This window comes from Arvicanthis niloticus, chromosome 7 (genome assembly GCF_011762505.2).
Source record: "Arvicanthis niloticus isolate mArvNil1 chromosome 7, mArvNil1.pat.X, whole genome shotgun sequence".
Taxonomy (NCBI): Eukaryota; Metazoa; Chordata; class Mammalia; order Rodentia; family Muridae; genus Arvicanthis; species Arvicanthis niloticus.
In genome coordinates, this window is record NC_047664.1 from 34,140,534 (window position 1) to 34,157,658 (window position 17,125).

At 47.7% G+C, this 17,125-nt stretch overlaps 1 protein-coding gene and 2 non-coding genes across 6 annotated transcripts; all 3 read left to right on the forward strand.

Moving 5' to 3' along the window:
• Nucleotides 1-1,211: 1,211 nt before the first annotated feature.
• Nucleotides 1,212-15,410, forward strand: Tbrg4 (transforming growth factor beta regulator 4). Of its 4 annotated transcripts, XR_013111760.1 has the most exons (13): nucleotides 1,212-1,296; nucleotides 1,958-2,022; nucleotides 3,158-3,621; nucleotides 6,245-6,568; nucleotides 7,175-7,346; nucleotides 7,607-7,764; nucleotides 8,220-8,330; nucleotides 8,797-8,941; nucleotides 9,201-9,446; nucleotides 9,628-9,739; nucleotides 9,853-9,967; nucleotides 10,547-10,808; nucleotides 15,151-15,410. XR_013111760.1 is itself a non-coding variant. In XM_034509078.2 (12 exons), the coding sequence occupies exons 3-12, from the start codon at nucleotides 3,217-3,219 to the stop codon at nucleotides 10,646-10,648; spliced, it is 1,890 nt and encodes a 629-aa protein (XP_034364969.1). In that variant the 5' UTR covers nucleotides 1,212-1,296; nucleotides 1,958-2,022; nucleotides 3,158-3,216; the 3' UTR covers nucleotides 10,649-10,840. The 4 variants fall into 4 exon arrangements, 3 of the variants coding, with proteins under 3 accessions (XP_034364969.1, XP_034364967.1, XP_076794264.1); XM_034509078.2 differs by lacking the exon at nucleotides 15,151-15,410 and having other exon boundaries at nucleotides 10,547-10,840; XM_034509076.2 differs by lacking the exon at nucleotides 15,151-15,410 and having other exon boundaries at nucleotides 1,254-1,354; nucleotides 10,547-10,840.
• LOC117713280 (small nucleolar RNA SNORA5) lies at nucleotides 6,860-6,995 on the forward strand. Its single transcript, XR_004607444.1, has one exon. It is a non-coding gene; the product is annotated as a small nucleolar RNA SNORA5 (small nucleolar RNA).
• On the forward strand, nucleotides 7,378-7,510 carry LOC117713281 (small nucleolar RNA SNORA5). The gene has a single exon (XR_004607445.1). It is a non-coding gene; the product is annotated as a small nucleolar RNA SNORA5 (small nucleolar RNA).
• Nucleotides 15,411-17,125: the final 1,715 nt, after the last annotated feature.

Genomic DNA, 17,125 nt, shown 5'->3' on the forward strand with positions numbered 1-17,125 from the left:
AAGTAGTCCGGCTAGGCTCAGAAAGAGCAGAAAGAAGAGGAGTAATACACCCTTACAAACATAAAAAATTTTAAGGAAAAATGCTAAACTTTTCTTTTACAAAATTAGGGCCAGCAAGATAACTTAGTGGGAACCTGACGGTGATGGCCCATGCCTTTAATCCTGCACTCGGGAGGAGGAAGGAGGGGGCTCTCTGTGAGTTCAAAGCCAGCCTGATATACCCAGTGAGTTCCAAGACAGCCAAGGCTACACGGAGAAACCTGTCTATAAAAACAAATAGTTTAGGGGGTAAAGGAACTTGACCTGAGTTCGACTTCCAGATCCCACATAACGGAAGGAACAAATTTCCCTACGTTTTCCTGTGGTCTCCTTATGCGCGCGCGCGTACACGTACGTACGTACGTACACACACACACACACACACACATTGTCCCAGATATCCAGTCTCTGTTTCCCTAGCACTGGGATTACAAGGAAAATTCACCGCCCTACCATCCTACCCAACATTTTGTAGTTTGTTTTCTTTTGGGCAAAGCTATCTCCTTCAGTCCTGCCGGCGGTGTGCTAAGACAGGGTCTCTCTAGGTGGCCCCAGCTGTCCTGAACGCGATATGTAGACAAAGCTAAACACGAACACAAAGATCCCTTATTCCTCTATCTCCTGACTGGGATTTTAAGGTGTGTGCCACCACGATGGGTTGTTCTGCTTCTTGAAGCAGGGCCTCGACCGGTAGTACAAGCTAGCCCTCAGACCCCTGCTTCCATTATTGAGATTACAGGAATTTATAGTTGTGACACTGTATATGGTCTGTTCTTTAGTTGCTTAATCTAGACAAACTGCTTGCATTTCCGAAAAGACCTGCAGCGGGAGCTACAACTCGCTTCTCTGTAATTAGTCGACACTTGGCAACCAACGCCTTCCCGCCCCAAACCCCAAAGCCACCACCGCCACACCAACTCACGCCTCTCCTACAGGACCTGTGAAAGGCCTAAGAGAATGGGGCAGAACGGACTGACATTAGAGTCGCTACCCAAACATCGCATAAGTAGGAGGTTCTGGCCCAACGTACCCTGCCTTCCAGAATTCACCTTCTCCCTTCCGTCTAAGTTTCCCACTACCAGACTGTCAGTACGCTTCCCGATACCGAAAGCCTGAGCTCAGCAAAGATGGCGCCTGCCCGGAACAGGCAGAGGGCGTGGCTTCCGTCTGAGAGCACTGTACCACCTAACTTCCGGCGGCGCACCGGTGACGTGCGTGAGCGCGCCGGGCCGCGTGGAGGCCGTGCGGCTGATGGAGGTCAGTGAGGGTTATCGCCGCACCAGTCTGGCGTCGTGAAGAGACTGGGTTTCTAAGCGTGGGTATCTGAGAGGGGAAGGGTGGCTGGGAAGGGGTAGCAGTTAGTAAGGACCGGCGGGGCTATTGTGGGGGGGAGCCAGGAAAGGGGCTTTTGACACTCTGACCCAAGGGCGCTGGCCGGTTGCAAATTCGGTTCCGGCCTACGATTGCGCACGCGCCCCTCTGCCCGCTTTGGGCACGAGGCCTAGCTGGGGGTAGCTACGCTGCCCGAAGTGACCCTTGGCGTCCCCCGCCAGTCGCTTTCGTGTTTCTGCATTTTAGGTTTCAGGGTTGATATTTACTTAATCGCAGGCTTGACTTAAATTGCTTTTTAAAGTTGTATTGCAAATCGATAATGTGCCAGCGCTTCTTTACTGTCTGGGTTCCGTAAGTGATGGATATTGAGTTTGGGCAGATGTCCCCCTTCTGAGCCATATTTTATTTCCATATAAGTATAATTAAACCAATCTTTTTTTACAGCTGCAGTAATGTGCTCACGTAACAATAAGATAAGCTAGCCATATACCTGATTCCCGGAAGCAGAAAAAAATTTAGGGTGTTTTCTGCTTTAGTTGACTCAAGAGCCAGTAACTCGTCTCATCTGGTTCCTGTCTCACCTTAGGGAACAAGACTGGCAGAATTGTCGAAAAAAACGTCATGTGGATATGTAGCATGTGCTCCAAGAAGGTAACGTTTTACAGAACTTAGAAAAGGGCAGTGTTTTGCCATGCCCTGTGATTGGCAGAGAACCCAGTAGCAAGTCTTGTACTGTGGGATACAAGTGCAAAGCATAATTGGAACGGAGCCTGTATTGTAGGGATTGGGTTAAAATTGGCACAGCGGCGGTGACTCTGGGTGGTGGTAGGGCTTGTTTCCGGTAATCGATTCCGTTTGTGAGTTTTGCTTTTAAGGGTTCTGGGGTGTGACTCGGTTGGAACCGCTTGTCAGCTCCAACCTAGATTGGATCCTTAGCACTGAATAAAACCAGGAGGTGGAGGCAAGAGGAATAAAAGTTCAAGGTCATCCTTAGCTACATAAAGTAATTGTAGTCTTTTTTTTTTTTTTCAAGCCCATTAAATTTTTTTCCTTTGTTTGTATGTCTGTATATATGAGTGTGGATACACATGCAGGCACACAGAGGCCTGGAGTGAGTCAGATCCCTGGAGCTGGAGTTACAAGCAGTTGTGAACCACATGGTGAGGGTTATAGGGACTGAATTCGGTTATCTGGAAGAACAGCAAATGCAGTTAACTGGTTAACTGCTGAGCCATCTCTCCATCCCTCCTACCAAAAAAAAAAAAGAAGAAGAATTTAAAAGATAGGAAAGGGTGACTTTTTTCAGATTGTTTAATGAGGCAACCTAACTGATGCATTTGGAGAGTTTCATTCCTGTGTCAGTTTTGTTCTCTTGTTTTCCCAGAAGTTTCAGGAAAATGAATTATGTATCCTAAGTTTCCCAAAATCATTCTTAGAATAGTTAAGCCAATAATTTTTTGATCCTGGATACCTTAGAAATTAGAAACAAAATAATGTGGCGCTGTGTAAGACACACAGATTTGCATCAAGGAAGAGTTGGGGAAGACCTGGGGAGTTTGAAAGTGCACTTAAGCCTGGTGTCTCCCGGGCTGAATGCTGACCTGAGCTATCTGACCACTCTATCCTGAAGCAGAAGCTCCCAGGACTGTCGCTTCTGAAAGTGCTGTTTGATATGTAATGGCTGTTAAAACAGAAAAGATTGAGGCCAATTGCTTAAGATGACCATATCTTCCTGCCGTTGTCATGGTTTCCTTCTAGGTCCATGTAATACTCCTTTTCTTTTCAGGACTCTGGAGTCACTTACTAGGAGTCTTATCTCCCTCCCTCTTCCCTGCTCCCATCATCATGGCAGTTCGTCTGATGAAGCAGTGCACCTGCCTGCTTAGAGAAGCTACCCGCCTAGTTCCTACCGTTGCTCCAGTTGCCCGACTAAGACTTGCTGGAGTGGCCTGTAAGACTTTGAATTCCTCTGCCAGTTCCCCCTCGACAGGTTCCTTGACGGAATTGTTGGGAAAGGAGCAGGTGTTCACTCCCTACCCAGAGCACCAAGAGGTGAACTACCTCATTGAGAAAGCCACCAGGCCAGAGGAGCTGCTGGAACTGCTCGGTGGTGATCATAGCCTGCACCACAATCATGCGGCCCTCATACTCATCCGGCTGTCATACCTGCTGTCTGAGAAGCCAAAGGAAAAGGCCTTGCTTGTAGAGGATGCTCGCTTTCAGCAGCTTGTCAGGCTAGTTGACAGTCAGGTGAGCAGTTACCATGTACATGGGGGAATAGAAACTGCTGATGGCTGTAGACAGGGCTCCTGGCATTAGAGTTACAGGTAAGTTGGTTTTCAAGACAGGGTTTATCTGTGTGACCCTGGCTGTCCTGGATATCTCTCTCTCTCTCTCCCTCCCCTCACCCCTCTCTCTCTCTCTCTTTCTCTCTCTCTCTGTAGACCAAGCTGGTCTCAAACTCACAGAAATCCACCTGCTTCTGCCTCCAGAGTGTTGAGATTAAAGTATGTGCCACTACCCCAGGCATTCTCTTGGTATTTCTTCTAGTTTTCAAAGAACATTGCTGTGCTTTTTGTTTATCCTCTCAGGAGCCTATTAGGTAAATGAAAGACAGGCAGTCCAACGCCTGGGATCAGAAGTAGAGATGAGCCTGGTCCTTTCCAGTTCCTTTGGTACTTTCTTCTCAACATAGAACCTTGGCTTGAAGTCAGGAGGTGCAGTATGATTAATGGAGGGTCCCTAAACCTAGGGCTACATTCTTTCCACATTCAGACCTTCAGAGAATGAACTGAGGATGAGATAGGGCCTGTTTGTGTGGTTCTGCAGTCCTACTCAACAACAGCCAATCTGTGTCCAGTGTGAGGAAAGACTTCTTCACACAGCTCTTCCCTGGGTTCCATCAGCTAAGAGGAAGCACACACCTGCGTTGGCCAGACTGGCCCTCACTTCCTAGTTCCGTGCGATAAAGGTTAGGCTAAATGCTTTATAAGTTGTAGGTGTTTTTTTGTTTTTGTTTTGTTTGGTTGGTTGTTTTTGTTTTGTTTGGTTATTTCCCCCCACCCCCGAGGCAGGGTTTCTCTGTAGCCCTGGCTGTCCTGGAACTCACTCTGTAAAACAGGCTGGCCTCAAACTCAGAAATCCGCCTGCCTCTGCCTCCCAAGTGCTGGGATTAAAGGTGTGCACCACTGCCAGGCAAGTTGTAGGTTTTTAAATCACTGTAAGATGTGGCTATTTTTTGCGAGGAGATAATACAGAAAGAATTCTTTCTTGTTCTTTCATAGTTAAGTATGTTATATAGCTTACACTGCAACAGGTCAGATTTCACTTGTTTCTTCCTGAGTATATAGTTCATAAAATAAACTTAGTAAACGCCTAGTCTATGAGGTTTTACTTTAGTTCTGAGTGTTGGTGATTTTTATTTATTGTTCCCTTAGATAAAGTCTTAAAATATAAGACTAAATTTTGTTTTACAGAATTGAAAGACAGTAACAGTAGAAACAAAGGGGTTTTGTGGTTTTTAAATAGTTATTTGTTTTGTCTGTGTTAGTATGGAGTGCATGTGGAAGTCGGAGTACACCTTATAGAAGTCCGTTTTCTCCTTCACCAGGCTTAACTGCAAATTTTACCTTCTAAATTATCTTCCGAGGTCTGAAACCAGGTGGTGGCACACGCCTTTAATCCCAGCACTTGGGAGGCAGAGGCAGGCGGATTTCTGAGTTCGAGGCCAGCCTGGTCTACAGAGTGAGTTTCAGGACAGCCAGGACTACACAGAGAAACCTTGTCTCGGAAAAAAAAAAAAAAAAAAAACAAAGAAGAAGAAGATATAAAATGATGGTGGGGTTTGCTGCTGTCCAGGTTTGAAAACTGTGGCTCTAAAGCCTCTATGTCTAGAAATACAGAGGTCTGAGAGGTCCCCCAGTCTCTGAGTAGGCTCCCCTACTGCAGAGCACTGCTTCCTGTGTGAAGCACCAACATTCTGTGAGACTACACTAATCCCATTGTGTGCACAAAGATGAGGTGGACTTGTCTAGGTGGATGTGAAGATGCAGACACTCAGACCTCCCAGGGACTAGAATGACTGCAGTGCTTGCCCTGCCTCCTCGGCCCTTCAAATAGCAGCTTCTCCATTCCCAGCTCACCTCCTTCCACCCGGCTTTCTGTTTCCCTTTCAGAGGTGCAGAGACTTGGCACAAGTAATGACAATCATTATCACACCATTTGCTCTCCTCCCTGATGGTGGGCTCTTGGCCAAAATGGCCTTTCCCCATAGCTCCTAACACCTGAGTCACTCCATGCACAGAAGAATCAGTGTCTTCGGAAATAATCAGGTAGCATCAGAACAGGATCTGGACTCAGAAGAACTATTCTGAGACTTGGGGACAACACCGCATCACCAGAAACTTGTTGAAGAATGGTAGAAGGGTTGGAGCCTTACAGGCTCAAAATAATTCTTCTGAAGAAAACCTGTGGGGTTGTTTGTTTTCTTTCTCCAGTACCTAAAACTATGTCGTAAGGAAAAGTAGTAGTCTATTACAGAACTGGCCAGAAAGCAGGTGCTGTTGGAGACGAAGGCCCACATTCTCTGACCTGTGTTTTATCTGTTGAGCTTGCAGCTCATGAATGCACCACATGGCTGTGCCAGCCACATCAGATTGAATCTGTGTTAAGGAATCTCTCTTAACACTTAGAACTCTTTCTTGCGTTGGTAGACTACCTAGACCACCTCTAGTAAAGCACAGAGTTCTTTGGAAGCTGCAGGAGCATGCACAGTAAACAGGTCCTGTGAGGCTGGTGGGGGAGGAGCTGCTCACATTAGCCGTATTAAACACCTTTGGAACTGGTTTTGTATTGGCTCATCCTCTTTGTGCAGATAACTTCTGTCTGGCATGGGACCCTTGTGAAGCTGCTGCGAAGCCTCTACACACTGGGGCTTCCTCGGATCTCCAAGGAGCTGCAGTCAGTGGAACAGGAAGTGCGCTGGCGTCTGCGGAGGCTCAAGTACAAGCACTTAGTCTTCCTGGTTGAGTCCTGTGCCTCCTTCATGAAGAGGCAGCATTCCCAGGAGCTGCTGGCTGAGCTGCTGATGCACCTGGAGAGGCGCTGGACAGAGATCAATGACAGCCGTACATTGGTGACCATGATGACAATGGCAGGGCACCTCTCAGAGTCACTGATGAACCACCTGGAAGACAAGGTATGGTGCTGAGAACAGACCTCCTGGGATTTGGGCCTATTCCTTGGGTGATAGTCTGAAGAAAGGGGAATGGGACTAGAGCCCTGGAAGCTCCTGCTTAGCCTCAGGCATCACATGGGAACTGGTTCCAGCTACATAAATCTAGCATCTAACCAGAAGAAGTAGGTGTGATGGGCAACTTCTAAAGTTAACACTGGAGTCCTGGTTAGGCCTGAGCTATCCCATGCACAGCTCGCCTGCTAGCTAGAACAGAGATAACTCTGTCCACTACTCCTTCCGTGTTGCTATCCCTGCAGTCAAGTCAAATTCAGTTCCTATCCTCTCATGATGGGAGCTGGCCCAAATGGCTGCCACAGCAAGCTCTGCTGCTCATGGGCCCTATGTCCCCAACCCTGGGACCTAGGGATAAATTTGGTTGCAGACATTGCACTCCAGACCTGAGAGTCCCTGGGGCAGGCAGGCAAGAAGGCTGATTCTGTGCAGCCGGGCCTGTGTTGAGTCAGCTCAGGCCCAGTTGCTGTCTCACAGGGGCTGCACTGGATGGGACCCCTGCCCCCAGCTCATCCCAACCACCTCAGCTGATCCCTGCGCGGCTGTGGTTGACAGTGCCTGGAGCTGGTGGAGCAGTTTGGCCCTGATGAGCTGCGGAAGGTGCTAGTGACGCTGGCAGCACAGAGCCGGCGGTCGGTGCCCTTGCTGCGGGCCATCTCCTACCACCTGGTACAGAAGCCCTTCCCGATGACAAAAGGCATGCTCCTGGACCTGGCCTACGCCTATGGTAAGAAGAGAGCGCCCTGGCCATAGACAATTGCAGCTGTGTCGAATTCAGTGCCTGTCCTAATGATGGCAGGCACTGGCCCAGAAGGCTGCCACAGGAACTCTTTGACCCGTGAGCCCCATTCCCTGTGCTAGGTTCAGGGCTACATTTAGTCACAGACATCAAGCCCCTAGATGGAAAGTCTAAGGTGGGGTAGAGCAGTGAGGGTGGGACATTGACCTCCCCCACAGCTGATCTCTGGTGTCTGCTCCATCCCACAGGTAAGCTCAGTTTCCACCAAACCCAAGTGTCCCAGCGCCTAGCTGCTGACCTCCTACCCTTCATTCCCAGCATGACACCTGGAGAAGTGGCCCGCTGCGCCAAGTCCTTTGCCTTCCTCAAGTGGCTCAACCTGCCTTTGTTTGAAGCCTTTACGCAGGTGAGTTAGGACCACAGGGCTATCTGTAGAGCCCTCCCTTGGAAACTGCTGCTTAATTATGAAGTCAAAGCCGAGCTGAAAATACTCATTTGTGGGTCGTAAATACAGATTTCTCTCTTACTTTGATTTGGGAGGTGGTGTCTAATGGCGAGGGGAAACATATTGAGTAGTTGCCTGGTGTGTTCCTAGCATCCTGTTTCCATTCATCTTGGGGCAGCCATGCTGTACACAGGAAGGGGAGGCACCTTTGTATCCCTAGCTATTAAGCTCATATTCCAAGTAGAATTGTATGAAAACATGATGCCTGTGTGCACGTGTCCTTGTAGCTGTCGGAAAGTTTCTAAAGCCACTGTCAGGGAGTTGGATTCCTAAAGCTCTGCTGGGTGCGTGATTTGAGCTCTGGAAAAGGGACAAAACGGCTGCTGGGCCCTGACTTACTCTCTGTAATGTCTTAGCACCTCCTGAGCAGAGTGGAGGATGTCTCCCTGTCCCATCTGTGCAGCATTCTTCTTGCCTTTGCCCGGCTGAACTTCCACCCTGAACAAGAGGATCAGTTCTTCAGCTTGGTATGAGCACTGAACTACCACTTCCTACACTGAGGGCTGGGAGTGGGCACAACATTTGACATGTAGGCAAACTACTGGGGCATTGCTTGGTGTGACTCTGAGAGCTGCCAGCCAGGGACAGCAGCTACATCACCACCTAGGTGCCCTGACGAAATATTCTTACTTCATCACAGTGCCCACTATGGAGTATCACAAGGTATTTGAGACCTTGGGTCCCTGCTCGTAGATAGGGTATGAGTAAAACAGCTAAATAACACCAGGATCCTGGACTTCAGACACAGGGAAGGTTCTTGTACATCAGCCTGAGATTGGTGCAGGCCTTACCAAGTCAAGATAATGGTCTTGCTTTCTGGTAGCTACCTCTGGCTCCAGTATGACAAGTCAAGAACACAGGTTGGCTGCAGACTTTCCTAGGGTGTTGCGGTCGCTGGCTGAACCTGCTTTCTTCACTGTGCTCCTTGCTCAGGTGCATGAGAAGCTGGACTCCATGCTGGGGAGCCTGGAGCCAGCCCTGCAGGTGGACCTGGTGTGGGCACTGTGTGTGCTGCAGCAAGTGCAAGAAGCAGAGCTACAAACAGTTCTCCATCCTGGACTCTACACACGATTTCTAGGTGAGGCTTCTCTCCTGCATATATCATCTGTAACATGGAGGCTCTCTGGTCTACCAGCCAGGGAAGACACTGGAGCAGAGATGGGAGAAGGCTAGAAACACAAAGCACAACCTCGTGACTTTTTCCAACCACTCCCTGCAGTTGGCCTGTGGTCTTAACTTTGGACTTTAGTTTCCACCCTAAGGCTGAGTAGAAACTACTGATACTGTCTGTGTTTCTTGTGCTGTTGATCAGCCCACCTTTTGTCTCCCTCCCCCAGAGAACAAGTCTCCAAAGGACCAGAGTACCTTCCAGAAATTGGTCCATATCAACACTACTGCCCTGCTGGAGTACCCTGAATATAAAGGCCCTTTCCTGCCAGCCTCAGCTGTTGCCCCCAGTCCCTCACCCTCTAACAAGAAGATGACACCCCTACAGAAGGAGCTGCAGGAGACACTGAAGACACTGCTGGGGAACACTGACAAGGGCAGCCTGGAGGTGGCCACACAGTATGGCTGGGTGCTGGGTAAGGGTCCTCTTCTGCTGGGAAAGGGTCTGAGTCTTAACAGGCCCTTCGTATCACTGCATTGTATAGCAGGGAACAACCCAGAGAATTGTGGGTACCTGGCTCTCCCTGTTGGCTATTTGTGTGTACACTGGGCTCTGGGGCATCGCCTCCAGGTTCTCACCCTGACCCCTCCCTGCAGATGGAGAGGTGCTCCTGGATGCTGATGGCCACTTTCTGCCCCTAAGAGATTTTGTTGCTCCTCACCTTGCCCAGCCAGTTGGGAACCAGCCACTACCCCCAGGAGCTAAAAGGTATGTGGCCAGGGATCCCTGGTTATGTCCTGTAAGGGGCACAGCAGTACTGCAGTTCTCAAATGCCTTTAACTCCTTGGTCTTGATGAGCGAGCGCCCTTTTCTCTTGCTAGGATCGCTTTTCTACGCTGGGAGTTCCCCAACTTCAACAGCCGAAGCAAGGACTTGTTGGGCCGTTTTGTCCTGGCCCGTCGACATGTGCTGGCTGCAGGCTTCCTGGTGGTAGATGTGAGTACCTGCTGAGCCAGGGGTCACAGCAGAGGGAGAAGCTGCTAGAACTAGAAGGACATAGGGAAAAAACCAGCTCAAGCCTAAGCTAGGTACCTCTCCCCTGCCCTACCCCACTTTACACACAAAAGCTTAGCTTGCCTCCGGTGGGTACATTACAGTGAAAGTGCTGCACCGCCATGGGACTTCTGGCTCTGCCTTTGGAGCTAGGGCTCAGACCTGTAACTGCTACTGTGTGACTGTGAAGCTGCAGCACAGGAATACCTCAGGGCTCAGATCACATAGCAAGTGCTGAGTTTCCTACAAAGACAAAGTTCGTAGCTCTGAGTGCTACATAAAGTTTTCTTCAGTAACCTTGCTGGGACCTATTTAGTTTGCAATCTTTGTCCCTGCCAGAGCCAGGACCTTTCCATGTGTATAGCCTCACGCTCTGTACTCTTCCTGAGGAGTTTGAGGCCAAGGACTGGGTGTTTACAGCTGTCAGTCAACAGCGTCGATGAAGTGGGAAGGGCCACTGGCCATATAAGGCAGGAAAGGACTCCTTAGTCCATGTGACATATCTCTACTACCTTCTTCCAGGTCCCATATTATGAATGGTTGGATCTGAAGTCTGAATGGCAGAAAAGCGCCTACCTCAAGGACAAGATGCGGAAAACAGTGGCCGAGGAGCTAGCCAAATGACCTTTCCCATCAGTTCAGACTCCATTCCAAAGACCTGACTGCTCCAGTACCCAGCAGTGAGTGCTGGGCAGGCCAGAGTTGTCACCCAGCACCAGAGAAATGAACTGTCCCTGTAGGACCCTGGCCAGAGTCGGAAGTGCTCAGCACCTCCAAACGACAGGTGGTCCTAATAAATCCTTTTGTTTTGGTGGATGCCTGGTATCTTCCCAGGCCCTATATCTCTTCCCTCCTTTATTTTGGGGACACACACTTTCTCTCTCTCTCCTTCCCTAGCTCTCCAGAATCTACTGAGTGTACTCTCCTCCCCCAGCTCCCCAATAATGCCTGCGTGGTATGGCACAGCAGAGGAGGGCTGACTTGAGAGACAGAAAACCTGGGACTTAAATGGGTAGGGTCCTGGACACTTGAGCTTTCTGGGAAGTGTACTTGGAGTGTATAGCAGAGTTGTGATTATTGTCCTGAGAGGTTCCCTCCCCTCACCATGTCACTAGAGAGTATCTGAAGGAAACAGATGCTGTGAAGGCATTTGGAAGGCCCTAGTTTTGGGACAAGAGTAAAGTCCACTTGGCTGCTATCACAAGATCCATGGCCAGCCAGACTGACACTCTCATGACTACCACAGCCAATTTGGGGACTGCCTTTCGAGGTGGAGCCCTGGGTCCTCTGCAGCTGGGAGTAGCAGCAGGGTGTGTGTCTACCTTCTAGCCTCAGCAGGAGATTCCCATAGCTAAGGCTTGCCCAAAGGGGAGTCTTTCCACAAAAGGGTTTTTTTTGTTTGTTTGTTTGTTTGTTTTGTTTTGTTTTTTGTTTTTGTTGTGTTTTTTTTTGTTTTTGTTTTTTTGTTTTTTTGTTTTTCGAGACGGGGTTTCTCCGTGTAGCACTGGCTGTCCTGGAACTCACTCTGTAGACCAGGCTGGCCCCAAACTCAGAAATCCGCCTGCCTCTGCCTCCCAAGAGCTGGGATTAAAGGCTTGCACTGGTACATTCCTCCTAAAGCATCAGTCTGAGTCTGTGTGACTTAGCACTTCTGTTGTCCTGCCCGTACTGTTGGTTACCTCAGGTGAAGGAGCAGCTGGCCACAACTTGTCTAGGTTGAGGAGGAGTGGGCTTATGGTGCTGGCAAGCCAGGTGTGGGATTCTGGTCTGTGTGAGGGAATGAAAATGCGTGCTGCTTGCCACATGGGCCACTGGCTTTTCTTTTGAGCTAATGGAGATCTCCAGCTAATACTGCTGGCTTTGTCAGTGGTGGAACTGCTACAAAGCCACCCTGGTGCTGACAATCAGAAGTTAGCTGGAAGATACTCCTGTCACTATAGGATCCGTAGAACACCTGGCCCATAGTAACTACCTATAGCTGTCAGTGTACCATTGCTGCCGTCTTCCCTCTAAAAATGGTGCCTGGGGACTCAGGGTGGAAACTGGAAATACATGTTCTAGATTGATGTAGCTAGTTCATGACCACCTAACCTACTGGTAGTGTTCCTATTTGTTTCTAAGGCTTACTTTTAATTTTGTATAGGTGTGTATCTCCACGTAGGTATGTGCATGAGTGAAGGTACCTGTGGAGAAGGAGGCATAAATCCCTGGAGTTGGTGTAGGTGCTGAGAACTGAACTCGGTCCCTGGAAGAAGAGCAGGTGTCCTCAGCTGCTAAGTTCTCAGTTCTGCTGCAGCAGTTCTTACAAATTCCTTATGATGAGGGTTTAAGTTACTGGTATCTCCTGGGCATCATTTGTCTTTGATAAAACTGACAGGCATTGAGATGTCCCAGTTCTTGGTGTTGAGGTGTCTTTTATGACAGTGTTGTGGCTGTTTGCAGTGCTGGGATCAAACCCAAGGTCCTGCACATGCTCGGTATGAGCTCTGCTGCCGAGCTCTGCTTCCAACCGAGGTTTGATTGTTTTAAAGATTCTAGGTCTTAGTCCTTTGTTGGGTGTGCAATTTGCAAATATCTTCTCCCAGTCAATAGTTTGTGGGTTTTAGTCCTCTTAACTGGGCTTTTTACAGAGCATAAAATTTTCATTAGACTCAGTTACCCATTTTTCTTTTTATAGGTGTACTTCTGTGTCAAATCTTATGAATTGTGTCTAGCTCTAAGAGTCCTGAAGTTTCCCTAAACGTGTTGACAATTTTAAGTCTTTGATCCATTTTTTTTCTAATCTCATTTTTCTTTTAATGCACATCGATGTTATGTCTGCATACATGTCTGTGAGGGTGTCAGATCCCCTAGAACTGGAGTTAATGGACACTGAGCTATCACGTGGGTTCTGGGAATTGAACTGAACATGGGTTTTCTGAAAGAGTGGATGCTCTTAACTTCTGAGCCATCTCCAGCCAAATCTGACCCACTCTGAGGCAAGTGCTTGTCAAATGGAGGAGCTTTCTTGCCTTGCTTCTTTGTGCACCTCTGTTCAAGTCTGTGCACTTGAGGATGCAGACTAGGACCCAACCTAGGTGTTATTCCTCAGGCACTGTCCACATTTTGTTTTGTTTGCTTTCTGAGTCATTCATTTATGAATTTATTGGTGATGTGGTGTCTGGCCAGGATTTTGCCAAGTAAGCCTGATGGCAAGTGCTGAGATCCTTCTGTCTCGGCCTTGCTAAATCTGGAAACAGACTTGTGCTCTAGGGTCATGCTCAGGTCCTCACACAGGCAAGCACTTTACAGTTTTTGTGAGATTTAGAGACTTAAAATGCAACAAAGGGTGTGACCTCTAGGTGTCCAGGTCTCTGTCTCTCTTCCCCCCCTGTTGATTTTTGTATTTATACTTCTGCAAAAAGTTTGCATATTTTTCTGTCCATTTCTGAGTTTTGGGGGCTGTTGATAAGCTCGCTGTCCATGTGGCAGTGCTAAATATTCTCAACTCCCATGGCTTTAAAATCGCCTTAGGCCTGGCATGGTGGTATACTCTTGTAATCCCAGCTCTGACAGGGACTGAAGCAGGAAGATGGCAAGTTTGAGCTAGCTAGCCTGAGCTATCTCTTTTGTTAAGTAGCCAGGTATAAAGCTCCAGCTTTAATCCCAGGACTGGGGTGACAGAAGGAGGCAGATCTCTGTGAGTTCAAGGCCAACCTGGTTTACAGAGTGAATTCTAGGTCTGCCAGAACTACATAGTGAGACTCTGTCTCAAAAAATTGCTTACTGAGTCCTCTTGTTTTAAAATGGTTTCAGTTGTTGTAGCTCCTTTGTCCTTCCACCCAGGTTTTAGTGTGAAATTTTAGTAGAAATTGAACTAAGTCTATTGAACAATTTGGGGAGGCATGTCATTAATGTCCTGAATTGTTCTGTAAACAAGCGCCTCATTTTTTGTAGGTCTTTGATAGCTTTCATCATTCTTTTATAGTTTTTGTTTTTTCAGTGTATGGCCTAGGACTTAGAATGATTGATTGTAAGTGGCACCATGGTATTTGTTCAACTTTGGGGGTTGGGGAGAGGAAATTGAAACAGTCTCACTATGTAGCTCTAGCTATCTTGTTACATAGACTAGGCTAGCCTCAAACCCAAGAGAGCCACCTGTCTCTGCCTCCCTAGTGCTGGGTTTAAAGGGCATGTCCTTTTTTGTTTTTAAAGACTTAGTTATGTATATACATTTATTCATTTGGCTTTTGGGGACAGGGTTTCTCTTTATAGCCCTAGCTGTCTGGAACTCAACTCTAGACCAGGGTGAATTCACAGATCTACCTGCCTCTGCTTCCCCAATGCCCACGTGGCCTGAGCTCTCCTGTTAGTCTCATTCACTTGTTGGTTTGTATTTAGTGGAAGCTGGCCTTGAATTTCTGATCCTAATCTTCCTGCTACCTCCTCCCAAGTTCTGGAATTACAGGAGTGAGCGAGTATTCTCTGTGCATTAGTTGTCTCTAGAGGAACAGAACCAGTTGATAACTTACTCTCTTTGCATTGGAGAGCTGAGAACCTGGTAGCTGCTTGGCCCTCAAAGCCAGCTGACTGAGTTATGCCAATCTCATGCTCAAGATCTGGGGCATTCCTGGAGAGTCACTTGCCTTCAGTCCAGTTTGGAAGGCTGTAGATGCAGAGCTCCAGTATTTAGTGAAAGGTGGCGTGGTGGCAACGCCAGCAAGGAACAATGCGGACAAAAAAGCTGCGATGTGCTCCCTCCACTAGTGGGGTACGGCTGCTCAGGTGTTGGGTGAACCACCATGCTCGGCACGGATCTTCAAGAGCATGGGGTGAGGGACTTCTCACCCTTGTAGAGTTTCCTTGGATTTTTTATTTTTTTTAAGTATGATTAGTGATGGTGGGGGCATAGGTGACTGAATTGTGAACACTCAGATCTTGGAGAGCTTGGATGCCAAGCTACCTGTCACTTCAGTGTGCACAGCTAGAGTAGTCAGTCTTTAGGTTCACTGTTTCAACAGTTCTTAGTCATGGCTGCCTAGTTTTTTACTTTATTATGGTAGCTGGCCATGAAAGCCATTGTCTGTGCATGTAAGTAAGCTAGAGGAGAGTTTGTCCAAGTTTATTTTATATGTTTGAGTCCCCAGGTTTATACAGCAAGCACACCAGTTGACTGAGCCATCCTGCCATCCCTCTCAAACTCCTACACATCCGGACAGGCCAAAGGAGCTACCCACTCTGGAGGAGGGAGTTCACCATTCCCAAAAAGACGCTTCACAGCTTGACTGGTGTCTGTCAGTTGGTCTCAGATTGTCAGATCAAGTTGACAACCAGGATTAACCATTTAAAATAAACACAAATGCCTGAGTACACACTCAGTGTATACACGAGACAAGATTATTCACAATCCTTGTTTCTGTGATTTATCAAGTGGACTGAGCTGGTATCTAACTGCCTTCCTCTACTACCTACTCACCCTCTACAAGCACCTCAACAGGTTTTGGTTCTTTCCTTTCATTCCTGAAGGGTCTGGCCTTGTCATTCCATTGGACTTGATCGCAGGACATGGCCACATCAAAGTGTCCCTTAAAGGATCTCCTACACTGAGAGCCTGACTTCCATTTTGGAGAAGTGGTCCAGTTCCCCCCTGGTCATGATATAAGTCACACCTCAAACACAAAAACTGCTTGCTCAAAATTTTAAGACTTTGGTGGGGAGATTTTTTTGTTTTGTTTTTTGTTTTGAGACAGGGTCTCTCAACAAAGCCTTGGCTGTCCAGGAGCTCACTATATAGAGTAGGCTGGCCTCAAACTCAACAGAGAGCTACCTGCCTCTGCCTCAAAGATGTGTTCCAACACACCCAGCTATAACTACTTTCTTAACCTGCTGACTCAAGAGTATCAGGAGTCCAGAATGTCTTAGCTTACAGTTCAGTGGGGTGTTTGTTGTGCCTCTGGGCAGAAGCATCCCTTGTTCTGGTACCAAAGTTTCTTGGTCACAGAGAACAATGTTGCAGGGTTAGAAAGCAAAGGTTTTTGTGTCACTAGGAGTGGTAGTAAGTGGTACCATTTCCACCCTTTGGTTGCTGGACCCATGAATCCCTGTAATAGAAACAGTGCCATACATTGGATGATGATTCAAAGCACAGGCTTCTGGGGAATCCTGTCTCATCTCTTGAAATCTAGTTGAATTTACTTCCTATTCTTCGATGCACATATGCTTTACAAGCCCAGTGTAGCTGCTACCTTGAGCTCACCTGGTCTAGTCAGTGTGATGTCATTGATGGACCAAAAGCAGCTAAGAGCTCATGCCAAGCAGGGGACAGGAAACACACTCGGGATAGCAGAAGGCTTTGAAGTCTGAAAGCCCGCTCCAGTGACACACTTCCCCAATCCTTTCTTAGTGGTTCAAACCGAGGCCATGTAATTCATACACGGCCTGGTGGGGCCATTCTCACTGAACCACACTGCTTCACAAGCAGATGGTAAGACTCAGGAGGATTATAATCATCTGGAACTTCCAGCTAAGAAGTCCTGGGCATGGGCAACATATTGTAAGGCTGTAAGCCATTCCTAGAAACTGCTTTCCTGGGATATGGGGACCAAATGTTAGGTTGAGGGAAAAAAGAAAGGCTCAAGAGTCCTCAAGATGTCCTGAGGAAGAGACCAGCTCCTGCCAGACAGCCTCACTGTTGGTCCAAGCTATCTGCCTTGAAAAACAAATGACATAGCTACTTTTTCCAAAACAAATTTTTAAATGTTATGTTAATTTCACTTTTTGGCAGAAATTTCCAATCTAGTTTTTGGTTTGGGTTTTTTTTGTTTTGTTTCGTTTCGTTTCTTTGGAGGCAGGGTCTTACCAGGTAGTTCTGACTGAGCTGTGCAGACTTGGCTGGCCTTGAACTTGGAGTAATCCCTTTTCTGCCTCCCAAGAAATTACGGGACATACCCCCAGACCCTGCTTTGTACATGAAGATTTATTTTTCTTCTTTCCTGTTATCTTTTGTTAATCGGTTTCTGAGTTTTGCTCATTATGGTATGGGAATATACTCTGTTATTTTACCGTTTTTTGTTTGTTTTGTTTTGTTTTTTGGATTTCTGAAACAGGGTTTCTCTTTGTAGC